The 16,435-nt window shown below is 35.8% G+C and overlaps 1 protein-coding gene across 1 annotated transcript; it reads left to right on the forward strand.

Annotated features, from left to right (window-relative positions):
* Positions 1 to 15,642: 15,642 nt before the first annotated feature.
* Positions 15,643 to 16,235, forward strand: K441DRAFT_376668 (uncharacterized protein). The gene is made up of 5 exons (XM_067641482.1): positions 15,643 to 15,705; positions 15,750 to 15,812; positions 15,861 to 15,945; positions 16,058 to 16,122; positions 16,180 to 16,235. Exons 2-4 carry the CDS (start codon positions 15,774 to 15,776, stop codon positions 16,120 to 16,122), a joined length of 189 nt encoding a protein of 62 aa, XP_067496572.1. The 5' UTR covers positions 15,643 to 15,705; positions 15,750 to 15,773; the 3' UTR covers positions 16,180 to 16,235.
* The last annotated feature ends 200 nt before the right edge of the window (positions 16,236 to 16,435 follow it).

Below are 16,435 nucleotides of genomic sequence, written 5' to 3' on the forward strand. Positions count from 1 at the left end.
AATACTAAATTCTAATTTTCTAATATTAGCGTAGAGGCCGGCCTTATAGAGCCGTAATAGGACTTTATAGATATGCTCCTTATATTCTAACTTATTCTTAGAGTAGATTATAATATTATTTAGGTAGGCCGTATAGAAGTTGTTAAGGTAGTTAAAGAGTATATTGTTTATATATCGTTAGTACGTAGCTAGTCCGTTAGCTAGTCCAAAAGGAAGTACTTTATATTTATATATTCCGTAACGAGTCCGAAATATAGTAAGATCTTCTAATCTAGGGTCTATCCTAATCTAGTAAAAAGCCTAACGGATATTAAGCTTAGTAAAGATCTTAGCTCTACTTATTTAGGCTAGAGTCTTACTAAGCAAGGGTAGTAGGTAGCGGTCCTTATAGGTTATATTATTAAGTTTATAGTAGTCGATATAGAAACGAAGTCCTCTATTTAGCCTTTTTATAAAGAGAATAGGCGAGTTAAAAGGGGCTTAACTAGGCTTAATAAAGCCCTTATTTAGGTTATTAATAAGGTACTACTTTATAGCTTATAATTCGGCAGTAGACTGCTAATAAGGGGGCTATAACTAAGGGTATCTTCCTTATCCAGCTCGATCTCGATCTTATAGTCGTACGGTTAGTAAGGTAGGAGTATATTAGACGCGGCCTTAGAGAATACGTCCTTAAATTTCCAGTGTTAATAGGGTAGCTTCTATTCTACTAGCTCCTTATCTATAAGCTTGCCTTCCTATTCGCTAAGCTTATTTTCCTTCTCCTTAATTATTTAATTAATTTTATATAAGCTGGTGGTAAAGGCAATAGTATTAGATTGGACTAAGTTCCGGTAGAATCCTACGGCGCTAATATAGCAGATATTAACTAGTGGGAGGTCCGTAGGTTTCTTTATAGACTTTTATTTGGCCGTGTTTTACAGTATAGGGTTTATAATCTTCCTTAGTTTACGTTCTATTTTCTATAAATTGTCCTTCTAGTCTATTAGTTTAGTATAGCATCCAGTATTCCTAGTCTTCCTTTATAGGTGTATAGGGCCTAAGTTCTTTATAGGAGGCTTAGCTAGGCCACTACTAACTTCCTGGATCTCTGGTGCGGGTAGCGTAACGTAGGTAGTCTAGGGGCGATATAGTATACGGATCCGTTGCTAATTACGCCGTAGATCTTTCTTAAAGGCTTAGTCCCTATATATAGTATCGGCCTAGTAAATAGTATTAATCTAGGGCTATATAAGGTTCTCTATTATAATACTAATTTCTTTTATAAAGGAAGGGGTTAGGGGTAGAGATTCGGGCCAGATAAGCCGTCTACTTTGTATGTTAAGCTATAAGCCTAAATAGGCCAGCTATTTTCTTTCTAAGATTATATTATAGCTTCCTAGGTCTATAATAAGAAAGGGGATATTATACTACCTTTGTCCATCGATACGGAGGTAGATCTATAAGATAGTTATAATAGGTAGTCCTATCTATCCGTTATACCTCTAGATAGGACTAGTTTAGGCAGTTCTTTAAGGGGTGCATTTAAAAAGTTAGCCAGCTTTATAGTATACTAGGTGTCTATTAAGGTAAAGGTATTTGCTCCAGAGTTAGCTAAAGTAGAGGTTAAAACATAATATCTATTGCGAAATAAAGTATAAAGGGATAGTACAGCGTCTTCCACTAACTAGCCGACCCAGATTAATATGTGATATATTAATTCCTTTAGACCCTAGAGAGGAGTCTTTCTCTAGGGTTCCTCTTTTTCTAACTCCTTACTATCCTCTTAGATTAATAGAACCTCGTCCGTTATTGCTTTTGCTAAGCAGTCCTTTATAAAGTAGTCTTTTTTACTGTATATAAAGCAAGGCTCCTTAGTTGCTTAGGGCCTATCTATAGGAGTTACTATAGGTAGGGCGAGTGTGCGCTAGACCCTTAGCGGGGCTGGCTGCATGGCCAGTTGCTGGATTAACGGTGGGCTATACAGCTAGTGCCGTAGGAGTTGCAGATCTTACTAGGGCGCTATAGGCTGTTCTTGTCGTGCTCGTGGTCTAATTTAAAGAGTTTCTAGCCTTATACCATTTAGCTCGTGCCTTAATTCGGCAAAGGCCTTAATTAATAGCTAGGCAGTAGTCTATAAGTACCTTTAGCGTCTATATAGTAGTAAAAACTAGCAGTATAGCGCGCTATAGGTCTAGGGTAAGCTTATTAAAGAGATCTAGCATTAGGTCTTTATAGGGGATTTAGGCTTAACTAGCTAGGTATAGAAAGTGGGTTTAAAAGGCCGAAAAGGTCTCCGTTGTTTTTATATTTAGGGCTTTATAGTTAAGACGGGCGTTCTATATCTTAAAGGGGTCCTTATAAATAGAAGATAGATAGTTAATTATCTCTTCTCTAGAGTGGAAGGGGTCTGCTAAGTCCTAAGCGTATTGCGGACATAGACGCGTCTATGCGTCTCCGCCGGTACGGCCGAAGATATAGGCTATTTTCGCTTAAGTAGTAGGGAAGTAGTCTGTATTAACTTCGAGCTTATCTTATAGTTAAAGCTTCCAGTTATTAAATATAGGGTTGGTTCCGTCTATAAGCAACGGAGGGTCCGCAACCTTCGCGGACCGTGATAATACTATGCGTTAGGCTAGGGCCTTAAGGACCGTAGCAAGTCTATCTAATAAGTCATTGGTTAATACGGGGGTATCTCTAGCTTTAAGCAGCTTTTACAGCCGTTCAATTTCGGTATTAGCTGCCGCGAGTTCCGCCTGGGGGGTTAAGATAGTAATTGTTTTATCGTCGGAGGTACTTAAGGGTCCTACAGCTGCTTTGCTAGCTGCTGTGTTTCTTGGCATAGTGGTAGGGGTGTTAGGTAATTTCTAGTGTTTGTTTATTTTTTAGGGGTCCTAGTCCATACGTGTCCTATTCTTAGGTTTCGCGTTCTATTTATATTCTTTTAGTTCTATCCTATCCTTATAGTCCTGTTCTATATTCCCGTCCTATTTAGGGTCTATAGACATATTTAAGTTCCTTCTTAGGAAGAAAGAGTAGTATAAGCTTTAGATAATGTTAGCGACTTAGTTAATTAAGGCACGAGCATAGCAATAAAGACGTATGTAAGCCTGTACGATTGGATTGTCTATAAATGAGGATCTAAAGCTAGAGAAAGGAAAGGGGAAGAACGGAAGCACCGCTCGAAGTTATGTACAATCCTCTAGTCACATAATGGCAACTTGCGGCAATCTGCCGTATTCTGCCCGCTTTCTGCCGTATTCTACTAGTGCCGTAATAGCTATACGTAGACCAAGTATACTCTATATAACAGCAACTTAGTTAATCGAGGCACTAGCACGGCAAAGGGTCGCGCAAGCCTGTACAATTGGAATGTTATTTTACGAAGGATATTAAGCTAAGGAGAAGAAGGAGAGGTATGTATAGAAGGGAGAACCGTGCTATATAATTTTGGATCGCTAAGTCCTTAGCCGAGCCCCTGACCAGGTTACGCGCATCAGGGCCGTAATACTCTAGTCCTATAGTAGGACTAGCTATATAGCTAGTCACTAGGTTAACTATAGGCTATACGGCCGGTATTATAGGAGTTGCGGATTTTATTAGGGCATTACGGGCCGTTCTTATAGTGCTTACGGCCTAGGTTAAGAGGTTCCTAGTTTTTAACTAATTAGCGCATACCTTAATTTAACGGAGACCTTAGTTAATAGCTAGGTATTAGTCTATAAGTTTCTCTAATATCTATATAGTAGTAAAAACTAGTAGTATAGCCCGTTATAGGTTTAGAGTAAGCTTATTAAAGAGGTCTAGTAGTAGGTCTTTCTAAGGGATTTAGGCCTAGCTTACTAAGTATAGAAAGCGGGTCTAGAAGGCCGAAAAGGTCTTCGTTATTTTTATATTGAGGCCTTTATAATTAAGGCAGGCGCTTTATACCCTAAAGGAGTCCTTATAAATAGAAGATAAGTAGTTAGTATTAACTTTAAGCTTATTCTATAATTAGGGCTTCTAGTTATTAAATATAGAGTCTATTCTATCTATAAGTAATAGGGGGTCTACGACCTTTATAGACTGCGACGGTGCTATATAGGCCTTAGAGGATATTCTAAGGCGCTAAGATAGGGCCTTAAGGACCGTAGCAAGTCTGTATAATAGGTTATCGCTAGATATAAGGTTGTTTCTAATTTTAAGCAATTCTTATAGCCGTTTAATTTCGGTATTAGCCGCCGCGAGCTCCACATAGGGGTTTAAGATAGTAATTATTTCACTATTAGAGGTATTTAAAGGTCCTATAGCTACTTTTCTAGCTACTATATTTCGTAATATAGTAGTTATTACGGAGTAAGTATAAGCGGCGATAATATATAGCAAAGTAGATATTATTAAGCTATATATATAAACTATATAATAAATTAAGACGTTACGTAAGGAAAGAAGGTAAGGAGATAGAGAGAAAGGGTATATATTGTTAACTTAGTTACTTAGTTAATACGTATACGGGGTAGAATAGGATTCGGGTAGCGGTCCTAGCAGAATTTAGTAGGATTTAGTGGACTTGGTAGAATATGGCAGAATATAGCAGATATTGTAGATATTGCAGATATTGCAGATATTATAGTTATTGTAGTAGAAATAGGTAGTCGTGTGTAAGGTGTTACGGGGTAGTCCTGTAATAGTACCCCCCTTTAAACTCGAGCTTCTATAAGATAGGGCTGTAGTAGTTCTAAGTAGAGGTTGTAAAATTCTTCTACGGCTTATATAAGTCCTATACAGTTGACAGGTTCCTATAAGGGTTTAGTAAAACCTCTTTATTTCGTAAGGTATATATATTAGTATTTATATTTATTATACTTAATATTATTAATTCTTTTAATAAAGTACTTGTCCTTACTATCTACCTTAACTAGTAGGGGAGGTTCCTAGATCTATCTAAGTAGAGCGTCTAATATAGGGATAGTAGGGCGGAGGACTAATATATAGAATACGGGGTGGATTTTAACTGTATTAGGGAGCTTTAGTCGGTAGGTATAAGAAGAGATAACCCCTTTAACCTTATAGGGGCCAGCGTTCTTCTAATTAAGCTTCTTAGTAGGTTATTTTATATTTAGATTTCTTATATCTAGCTAGATAAAGTTACTAATTTAGTAGGCTAGTGCTAGGGTTCGGTTCTTATTTACTCCGGCTTTATAGACGGATTAGGCCTATATTATTTCGTTAGTAAGGAACCCTTATAGTTCTTCTATCTTATTTATAAATTTATCTACTTCTATAATTTATAAAATATAATAAGTGGGGTAAAGAACATTACTAAAGGGTTTAAAACCCATTTATAGATACTAGCCGTAGTTAGCTAGGAATAGGGAGACCTTTATAGTTTACGAGATGGAGTTATTTATAGTAAACTCGGTGAATATAAGCTAGTTAATCCAATCGTCTTATAAATACGATGTGTATATCCGGATATACTATTCTATTATAGTATTTATACGTTTCGTTTAACCGTCCGTTTCTAAGTAATATACAATAGATAGTAGTGCTTTAATGCGGAGTTAGGTAGTTAGTTCTTTCTAGAATATAGAGATAAACTAGCTACCTCTATTGGAGATAATCGTTTTAGGAAGTCTATAGAGTTTTTATATATAATCTAGGAATAATTAAGCGATAGTAGGCGTTAATATATTAGGGCAGGCGATTAAGTGCCTTATCTTAGATAGTCGGTCTATAACTACTATAATATTTATATAGCCTTTACTTATAAGGAGGTCAATAATAAAGTTAATTAAGATGTCCTTCTATCTTTAATCCGGAATAGGTAGTAGCTTTAGTAGGCTATTATATATCTTATGCGAAGCTCTAGCTCGTTGGTAGATATAGTAGCTAGAGACGTACCTTTGTGTTATATTATATATATTTAGCCAGTAATACTTCCATTAGAGTAGCTCTAGAGTTTTTCCTTAGCCTAGGTGGCCGGCTACTAGTAGGTCGTATACGTGTTTAAAGAGCTTAAGCTTAAGTTTATCGTGGTCGGGTATAACTAGGTGGTTCCGGTAGTATAAGTAGTTTCCGCGGGCTTTATATTTACGTAGAAAAATCTTTTTAGAGTGTCTAATACCATCTTTTATTAGCTTAAGCGTCTCTTAGATAAACTTGCTATTTGGGTATTCGTTAACTATAATCTATTTAATCGTTTAATTTGTTATTTTAAAGGCGTATACTATAAGGTCTTTAGTAGGATGATTAAATAGTTTAAGGCGGAGCAAAGTCTACTTTTAGTAGGAACGCGCTTCTTCTAGTACTGGCGTGTCTTATAAGTATTAGGTTAGGGTATTAGGTTTCTAGCCTTAAACACCTAGGCGGTATATAATTAAGAATTAGAAACGAGATAAGTATTCTAACTAGCGGGCCTAATAATAACTTAGCTATTTTATAGTCGTAAAGTACTCAGTGCTGCCAATAATCAAATATCCTAATTGATTGGCGGGATATTCAGACCTGCGGAGGATAGGGCCGGATAGCCATCTCGGATAATAGACCTATCAGCTGATAGTATCCGGAGACTATCCGGATAGTCTCCGGATAGTCTTGGCATAATCCCCTCAACACGCTTACACTTGCGATGCACCCCCCAGTATTATATAAATAATTTTTCTATTGGTATAGATTTATAGAGCTTGCAAAGCGCTTTAAAATGGTACCACTTTTATCTAAATATCCTAAGGATAAGTAATATTATATAGATATAAAGCTTACAAGAGCTCTGCGGAATAAGGAGCCGCGCACGAAGCTCTACCAAAGCTCTGCACGAAGCTCTACACGAAGCTCTGCACGAAGCTCCGCACGAAGCTCTGTATACGGAGGCTCTGCGCAACGGCTCTGCGTACGACGGTTCTGCTCTACTACGGAGGCTCTATATAGAGCTTTGTGCAGAGCTTCGTGTAGAGCTTCGTGTAGAGCTTCGTGTAGAGCTTCGTGCAGAGCTTCGTGTAGAGCTTCGTGCAGAGCTTCGTGCAGAGCTTCGTGCAGAGCTTCGTGCAGAGCCTCGTGTAGAGCCTCGTGTAGAGCTTCGTGCAGAGCCTCGTATAGAGCCTCCGTACGTAATGCTTCGTGCAGAGCCTCTATACGCAGAGCTTTATGTAGAGCCTCTATACGTAGAGATTTATCTAGATCCTCGTATAAAGCCTTATATAAAGCTTTTATACGTAGAGCCTCTATATAATATAATAATATTTAATTAAAAATATATATAACTACTTAGCTAATAAATATTTATTTTATTATAGACGTCTAGACCTCTCTAAGCTTTAAATAATTATATACTAAGAAATATAGCTATCGCTATCTAAAGACTATCTAGATAGTCTCTAAATACTATTAGCTAATAGGTCTATTATCTAAGAGGTCTATTTAGCCTACCCTTTATAGGTCTATTAAAGATATACTTATAAAGAATAAACTATCCTATTTAGTTAGGCGGATAATAACCCTACCTAAGGATAGCCTAGATATAATATCTAGATAAGGTTTAGTATCTATAGAATTTAACTATCCTATAGAACGCCGGCGTCTATTTAGAAGTAGTCCGTATAGAATACCGAGCTTAAAAATACGCGTATAGATTTAAGCAATAGATTTTTATTAACTATGCCTTCTAAACGTACTTTTAATAATATAGATCTTATTAAACCGACCCAATATTAAATTAATCTAAATCGTAAGGTAAAAGAACCTCCTCTATAGCCCTACTCTCTAATTATAGAACCTTAATTATAATAGACTACTGGCGCTGCGCTAAGACACTAGGATGTAGCCTGGAAGGCTACATTAGCACGACTTTCGTATATCTTATATAACTTACTACCCTGTCTCTTAATATTGCATATCTCACTACTTATTTCTATTACGTCGTCTATAGTAGCGATTATAACTTATTATCGGCATTGCTGATAACCCTTTACCATCCTTTCTTATATATATATTCTACTTAATTTCCATAGATTTATAATTAAGTCGCTTATTTAATTCCTATATTATAAAGCTTATATTAATCCTATTAATATTATTAACTAGTTCTTATTAATAATAGATAGACGTAAATCGGCGTAAGGGATAAAACTAAATCTTTTATTTCTATTATATAACGCTATAAATATAGCTAGTACTAGGCTTTATATAAAGCTACGTATATAGAGCTTCTATATATAGAGTCTTTTATATAGAGCGTTATATTAAGCGTTATATAGAGCGTTATATTAAGCGTTATATAGAGTCTCTATATATAAAGTCTTTAATATAGAGTATCGTGCAGAGCGTTATATAGAGCATTGTAGTAGTATTAGTATTACGTATTAGTAGAGCCTTAGAGATCTAAATAGGGCTTTAAGCAGAGCTTTACGGAGAGTTTTTGCAGAGCTTTATGTAGAGCCTCTACTATCTACTGCAAAAGATCGGTAAAAATCGCCAAGCCTTAGTAGCGTGTATTACCCCTACATTAAAACAATATACCCCCTATAGCCCTACTAATATAGCTCCATATTTTATAAATAGAGACCTATTTTATAGCTCTATTTTAGGGCTATAAAATAGGCTATTATTTATAAAATATAGAGCGTTATTAGTAGGGTTATAGGGGGTACTTTATAATGGCTTAAGGCTCTCCGCTAACTTATCCAACCCCTCTATTCCTAGAAATAAGCACCCCCCATAACTCTACTAAAACGGCCTTAAATTATATAAATAAAAGCTTATTTTATAGCCCTAGAATAGAGCTATAAAATAGGCCTCTATTTTTAAAATATAGAATTATATTAGTGGGGATATAGGTGGTAAATTGTTTGGATATTATCCGGATATTATCCGATATCCGGGCTCTCCTCGGATAGGATTATTATCCGCCCGACCGGATAGGATAATCTATCCTCCGCAGGTCTGCGGGATATTTAATTGATTAACGCACGGGCCGTATTTAATTGAAGCTAACCTAATTAACGGCTGATTTGATTAAACTTCCAATTAATTATTTAGCTAGGGGGTTGTCCTAGTAACGTGCCGCGATAGAGTGGTAGAAAGAACAAAAGGTAAGATATTAAGCTTATTAATTGCAAGAATTCGCTAGAATTCGCTTTAATTTACAAGATCTGCCTTTAGCTAGTGCCTCTAACACTTACTAGCCTCTATAACCTCTACTCCTAAGCAATTTCACTTATCTATAATAAGCCTTTTAGCCGCTAAGAATACGCGTTCTACCTTACTACTTATTACTAGTATTAAGAATATATTAAATGCCATACGTGTAAGGATAGGAAAGTTAGTTTAATGCTTCTTCCACTATATAAACGAGTCCTTAATTAATAGAAGCCGGCAATTAAAAGACTTTAGATAGGTATTAAGCTCTAGACTATCTATATCCTTCTTCTTCTACTTATAATACTTCCGCAATAGGTAATTAACTAAGAATTCGTCGTATGCAAGGTAGGAAGATTTTACATTATTTAGCTAATTCTTAAAGTTAAAGGCGGAATTAATATTAGGAACCTTTTTATAATAACTTAGGAAAAGGTCTTTAAATGCCGTCCTTACGGTCTTAACCCAACTTAGATGCTCTGCCTACTTATCCTTAAAGTACTTAAATCGCCGTATAGGGTGAAGGACAATAGCTATAATATAAAGAGGTAAGAAATCTGTTAGCTTAAAGTACTTCTTAAGCTTTAGCCAGGCCGTGTTAATACTAGTGTTATAGTGCTTAGTGTGTTTAAAATCGGCATTAGACTTATTAATCTCCTTCTACGCCTTCTCAAGAATATTATATATAAATTTTATACTATAGAGAACTCTCTATAGTGCGCTATATTATCCCTCTTAACTAACTCTCTATACTTAACCTTTCTCTTATTTATAAAGCTATTAAAAGGGAACTAGTATTTTTTACTACCTAATTAGGTCCTCCTAATCGGCCTCTTATAGAAAGTCTTATTAAAGGTTATAGGCACCCTACTAGTTTAGAAGTTTCCAGCGGGTTTAGTAAAGGGTAATAGTAGCACGTAGTTTAATGGCTAGTATTTATTAGTATAATAGCTAATATAAATTATAACAACTTAGACAAATAGCTCTAAACCGAGCCTTAAATAATTGCTATCTTTATAATACTAAATTAAGGAGAAGAAGAAGGGGTTACTAAGACCAATGTAAATAAATATATACAGCTGACCGCCAAGGCTTATTATGCAGTATGCCTAAGTTATATACGTTACTATAAGCGCTACTATAGGAATATACGGTATAAGTTGCCAGCTGGCAACTTATAGTAACTTATTACGGCCGCAAAGAGCCTAGAAATAGCATGTAGTATAATACCCCTAGTAGTAACCGAGAATAGCAATATGCAATATAGCAATATGCGGCATAATGGCAATATGCGGCATATTGCGGCGATATGGCGGCAATATAGTAAATAATATGCTTTAGAACCGTTATATAAATAAAAGAAACAGGATATACCACGAGAAATTATAGCCTCAGTTGAATTCCACCGAATTCCTCTATCTGTAAGAAGCTGGTAATATTAGAAGTCTTCCTCCTAGCACTCTCTAAATGTTATTTTCCTTATTAAATTATAGTTAATATAGATATAGATATTATAGAGCTTGCCGATCGGGCCTATACTATTCTAAATTTTAAATACTTTATCGTATAAAGTACTAGCTAGCTTCCGCTTAAGCTTACTAACGCCCTTACTAAATAGTAAGGCCTTAATAACTAGGTTAATAATATAGCTAAGACATTATAGGCGTAAATAGCTAACATTAATATTAAACCGAGTTGCTAGCTCCTTTAGTATAGTATCGTTATCTATAGCATTATCTATTATAAACGCCCTAAGATTCTAGCTAATCTCGTAGTTATTAATAACATTAGCTGTAATTTCTGCAATTAATTGGCTAGATTTTGCTCTATTTACTTTCCAGAAACCTAGAAGATAGTACTTAAGCTTATACTCCTTACTAATAAAGTAAGCGTATATTGCTATATACTCGTCACGATTTAGAGAGCGCTAGCCATTAAGTAAGAGGTTAATTTTGCTTTTTGTATATAAAATCTTATCCTTAATCTATATCTTCCTTAACTAAACTATATCTATTACCTAGCCCCTAATTATAGTATGCGAGGATAGAAGAATTGCTTTAATCTTAAGTTGGCTAGAAATAAGGAGCTGTTAAAATTATATATTTTAAATAGTCATAAAGCTAAGGTTATAGGCCATAATTATATCAATAAAGTCCTTTTTATATTTAAAATTGTCAAATAGCGGTAGAAGAAGACCACGTTGTATAAAGCCTGCGTAAGTAGAACTTTGTCCTTATAACAAGATAAAGTTAGAATCTCCACCGGCTTTAGTTATTCTATGGGTCTTTTTTTAAATAAGATACAATTAATAAGGTAGAGACTATATTAAAGAGCTAGGTACTATAAGCCTTTTTTTAATGGCAGCGCTTATAGAACTAGAGCTTCTTATAGTCCTTTACTTATAGATTAGCTCTATAAGTGGCTAAGAGCAGAAGGATCTCTAGAAGGAGGTAACTCCTACTAAAGTCCTAGTAAACAGACTATAGAAAGCAAAAGGATAGAAATAAACTATAAAAAGGATAGGGACAGGCGTTAGGATTATTTAAGACTTTATTCCGATTTTTTCTACTATTTTTATATTATTTTCTTACTACCCAATAGTTGCTAACAACCTAGTATATTACTAGGAAGCTGTAAATCCCTAGTTTAGGGATTTATAAACTACTAGGACATAGCTACTAGTACATATTAAGCTGCCTAGAAAGGATTTATGTATATAGAACTATAGCGCCATAGCCTAGAGGCTGCATGCGCAGTATTGTACGTAGTATAATATAACGGATATAAAAAATAAAAATAAAAGATTAGCTCTATACTAATAAACCTAGGAAACCTTTGCCTTTATATTTAGTACCTATTTATTATATAAGCAATACTATATATCCTAAAGAAGCTGGCCGCGGTATTTAAGAGTATTGAATTAAATATCAAAAGCGCAGGTGTACGAGGTCTAAGTGGGCCGAGATGCTTCTAAGGTAGTCTTAAGTAAATTAGAATTAGATAATTAAGAAATTTCGTTAATATCCAAACTTATATTATCCTTAAAAGGTAATAAAGTTATTATATAAGACGATGGTTATAACGGAACCTTATAGGAAATACTACGGTGGGCTCGTTATTAGGCTAAGTATATAGGTATAGATTAAACAAGTAAACAACAACTAGATCGTAGAGTAGGTTACCTAATAGATTAACTTTAATTATATTCTAAGATTTACTATAAGAAGAGAACTATCTAAGTAGGGACTGTGGTCCTTTAAATACACAACTATACTCCTAAGAAATCCTCCTTATACATAAGGTACGTAAGGTACGTAAGGTACGTGGCGTTCCTTATAGAGCTTATAGAGCTTATTATATAACCTCGGCTACTATTCCTCATTATATAGCTTAACCGGCTCTATCTTAGACTGCGCTTCTAATAACTAACGGGCCGCTTCTAACTCTTCTCTAAGTAGTCGTAATATAATACTTATAGCGTCCGTAACACCATCTCCCTCCTTTTTATCTTCGTCCTTAAAGACTCCTAATATCTCTAAGTTGTTTACTAAAGGTATAATGTCCTATTCTTTAATTTAATCTTTCTCTATATTACTTATTATACCTAAGGCCTCTCCTTCTACTACTACTAAACGTCGGTCTCGCACCGTTACGTCTATACTATTGCTGGGTAAGATTATACCTTCCTGCTCTTGTTATGCGAAAGAGGGGTTAGTCTATATCGCAATCGCGGCGCCTACCGGTTAACAACCGTCCTCTTATGCTAAGTGTACGCAAGCGAATATACAATTGTTATACAATATTCGATCCGTGTCTAATACTAAATATACGCGCTTAATAATCCTTAAGAGCCGCTATATTCCCTAGTTAATCTATCTTAGGGTCCTAAGTTTAATTAAGCGTCTTGACCACCTCGTGCACAGACCCACCTCGTGCACGGTTTTCCTCACCAAAATCTATCAAAATCTGCCCAAATACACCTTTTTATACCACCTATAACTTAATAACCTTCCAGTGAAAGTCTATAAATTTTTCAATATGGCTTATTAAATACTAAAACCGTAATTTCATATAATAAAAATATTAAATATTATAAAATATTTATATTAAAAATAAAGTTAAAAAAGTACTTTTTTAATATAAAAGAAAGTTAATAATAACAATAATAATAATAAAGTTACTATATAGCTATAGTATATAAATAAGTCTTTTTAATATTTATTAAGTTTATTAATTATATTTTTAAATAACTTATATTAATATTTAATAAATCCTAAACCTTAAATTTATATATTTATATTATAAATAAGTTTTTAATATTGTAGTCTAAACTTATAATATATTTTACTATAACTAAAATTAGTAATTAAAAATATAATATAGCCTATTATTATATTTAATACAATATTTTCAAATTTTTACTATAGGTAAAAATAGAGCTTTTTAGTTTATATAATAATATTCTATATTTTTATATTTTTATATTATAAAAAGCTTAAATTACCATATAATAAACTATATTTTAATTTTCATATTAATAGCTTGTATGGTTATTTAGTTATAAGTATTTAAAAAATACTATATTTTGGTGTATTTTAGTACTCTAAATACATCAGTTGTGTATATAAGCTAATTAAGTTTTTTATTATATTTTTTATTATAAAACTACAGTTTTAGTATTTAATAAGCTATATTTAAATTTTTATAGAATTCTATCAGAAGGTTATTAAGTTATAAGTGGTATAAAAAGGTGTATTTGGGTAGATTTTGGTGAGGAAAACCGTGCACGAGCCGGTCGCGTGCACGAGCCGGCCCAGCCTTCTAGCTGCTGCTAAACTTAATAGTAAGTTGTTAAGTGCTCTAAATAAACTTTATTATTCCCGCGAAGCTAAGCGTTTACCTCAGAAGCTCAGACCAAGAAATCGATTGTGCGGATATAGGAATATCCGCACCGTCCACTAAGCTGATTTAGGACGGCAATCGTTTTCTTGGTCTGAGGCCCTTTGGCGAGATTTGTAGAAAACCTAAACACCGTTTATATGAGAAGACCTCATTAACTTTAACGAAATTAATCTACCCTCCTACAATACCTGTCGACATAAAAATTACACCAAATCATAGAGAAAAGCCTACTCTATAAGTTATGAGATCCTCAGCTCCTTATACCCGCGCGACGTTGAGAGGAAGTCGTCGCGGTAGAGGCCACAATTCTACCTCTGCACGAAGCTCTGCGGAGGCTCTACACAAAGCTCTGCACGAAGCTTTGTACGATGCTCTGCACGAAGCTTTATACGATGCTCTACACGAAGCTCTGCGGAGGCTCTGCACAAAGCTCTGCGGAGGCTCTACACGAAGCTCTGCGGAGGCTTTGCACGAAGCTCTACGGAGGCTCTGCACGAAGCTCTGCGGAGGCTCTGCACAAAGCTCTGCGGAGGCTCTGCACGAAGCTCTACGGAGGCTCTACACAAAGCTCTGCGGAGGCTCTGCACAAAGCTCTACGGAGGCTCTATACGAAGCTCTACACAAAGCTCTGCACGGAGCTCTACTAAAGCTCTGAAAAAGCTCTGCACAAAGCTCTGCACGAAGCTCTGCACGGAGCTCTGCACGGAGCTCTACTAAAGCTCTGCAAAAGCTCTGCACGAAGCTCCGCACGAAGCTCTACCCGAAGCTCTACTCGAGGCTCTGCTTGAAGCCCTATATAGAGCTTAAAAGCTCTACTAACACGCAGCACTAATATACTAGGAAGGTTCTACAATCGCTCGTACAAACGCCCGTACGAACGCCCATACAATCGTCTCTACAAACGTCTCTGCAATTGATCGCCCGTACAAATGTCTGCACGTCTGCACATCTACACGTCTGCACGCCTGCACGTGGCTCTGCACGAAGCTCTGCACGAAGCTCTGCACGAAGCTCTGCACGAAGCTCTGCACGAAGCTCTGCACGAAGCTCTGCACGAAGCTCTGCACAAAGCTCTGCACGAAGCTCTGCACGAAGCTCTGCACGAAGCTCTGTACAAAGCTCTGCACGAAGCTTTTCACGAAGCTCTACACAAAGCTTACCCCCTAATAGTAGCTCCGGGCCAAGGGAGGATATTTTCAAGGAAGGACCCAACTATAGCACCTACTAGGTGTTGCAATAGCTTTAAGTAGTAGATATCTACATATCTGTATAGTTTTATCAATATTAGCAAACTATTCAATAAGATACAATATGTGCTTACGCTTTTAACAACGCGTTTTTTAACTTTGACGAAATTGATGTCAGGACCGAGTAATAGCCGTATTATAAAATTTATACCATTTAGAAGCCCTAAGTCTTAAAAATAATGTATGAACTTTTGGTAATAATAACGCGTTGTGTGAATAAATGAATTAGATATCCGCAATATCAGTTTTACGGATTTTGCTTACGTTTTTAACAAATGTGCGTACAGGTCGGTCGGACCACGCTAAAATGTCGGCCCGATAGGCGAAACCTCCGCCTACCACACCAAATTTGACTTTCCCTGTCAAACTTTGACCTCACCTTCCACCTTACCTTCCATCACAAATTCATCAAATCCATTCCAAACCGATTTAAAATACGATATCTAGCACATTAGAGAGCTGCGTAAGCTATCTGCAACCCGTTCTAAACGTATTCTAATAGTTTAGGCCGCCTATAAAGCCTACCTAAAAATGGAAAGGCTTCCTAAGGGCGTTAATGCTTTTGTTGTGGTAAGTAGTTCTAAATATATTTAGAACACGTTCCTAACGTAATACTAGCGTAGTAACGAGGTGGATTTAACTATAGGGGAGGTTTTCTGTCGGTATAATGTCTCGCCTAATCCAGAGAATCCGGTACTATATGGTGTAAGTAGATAAATATATTGGGTTTATAATATATTACTAATATGTTCGTAACGCGTTTAGAAGAAGGTTAGAGATTGCGACGCCCTTAGAAACCATATAAAGAAGCATAGCCTTAGAACCAGGAACATTAGAAAAGGAGGGGCTCCTTCTATTAAGAAGCAGGAAGAAGCAATAGGTATATATTCTAAACGTGTTCTTAACCTATTTATAACTAGTTACTAACCTATTATAGCCTTCTATTCCGCTATTATAGCTATATATAATTAGAACGTATTAGGAACTGCTTCTAAATATAATCCTGCTAGTCTAGGCCGCTCTACTACTGCCCAACCCCCCTATACCCCCACCCCGGCTCCCCCTAGCCGCCCTTCTAGGACTACTGCCCCATAATTAACGGCTCCTATTTAAGAGAAGGTTATACCCATTAGATTTAAGAGTAGGCCTTAAAAAGGCGATATAAGATATTCCTAACGTGTTTATAATATGTT

Source organism: Cenococcum geophilum (genome assembly GCF_001692895.1).
Source record: "Cenococcum geophilum 1.58 unplaced genomic scaffold K441scaffold_96, whole genome shotgun sequence".
NCBI lineage: Eukaryota > Fungi > Ascomycota > Dothideomycetes > Gloniales > Gloniaceae > Cenococcum > Cenococcum geophilum.

What these genes read in the sequence shown, in the direction of transcription:
- K441DRAFT_376668 (XM_067641482.1), top strand. Translation starts at nt 15,774, where the DNA reads ATGGAAAGGCTTCCTAAGGGCGTTAATGCTTTTGTTGTG. An exon ending in GCGTTAATGCTTTTGTTGTG is followed by an intron (nt 15,813 to 15,860) that starts GTAAGTAGTTCT and finishes ACGTAATACTAG; the next exon opens with CGTAGTAACGAGGTGGATTT. An exon ending in AGAGAATCCGGTACTATATG is followed by an intron (nt 15,946 to 16,057) that starts GTGTAAGTAGAT and finishes AAAGAAGCATAG; the next exon opens with CCTTAGAACCAGGAACATTA.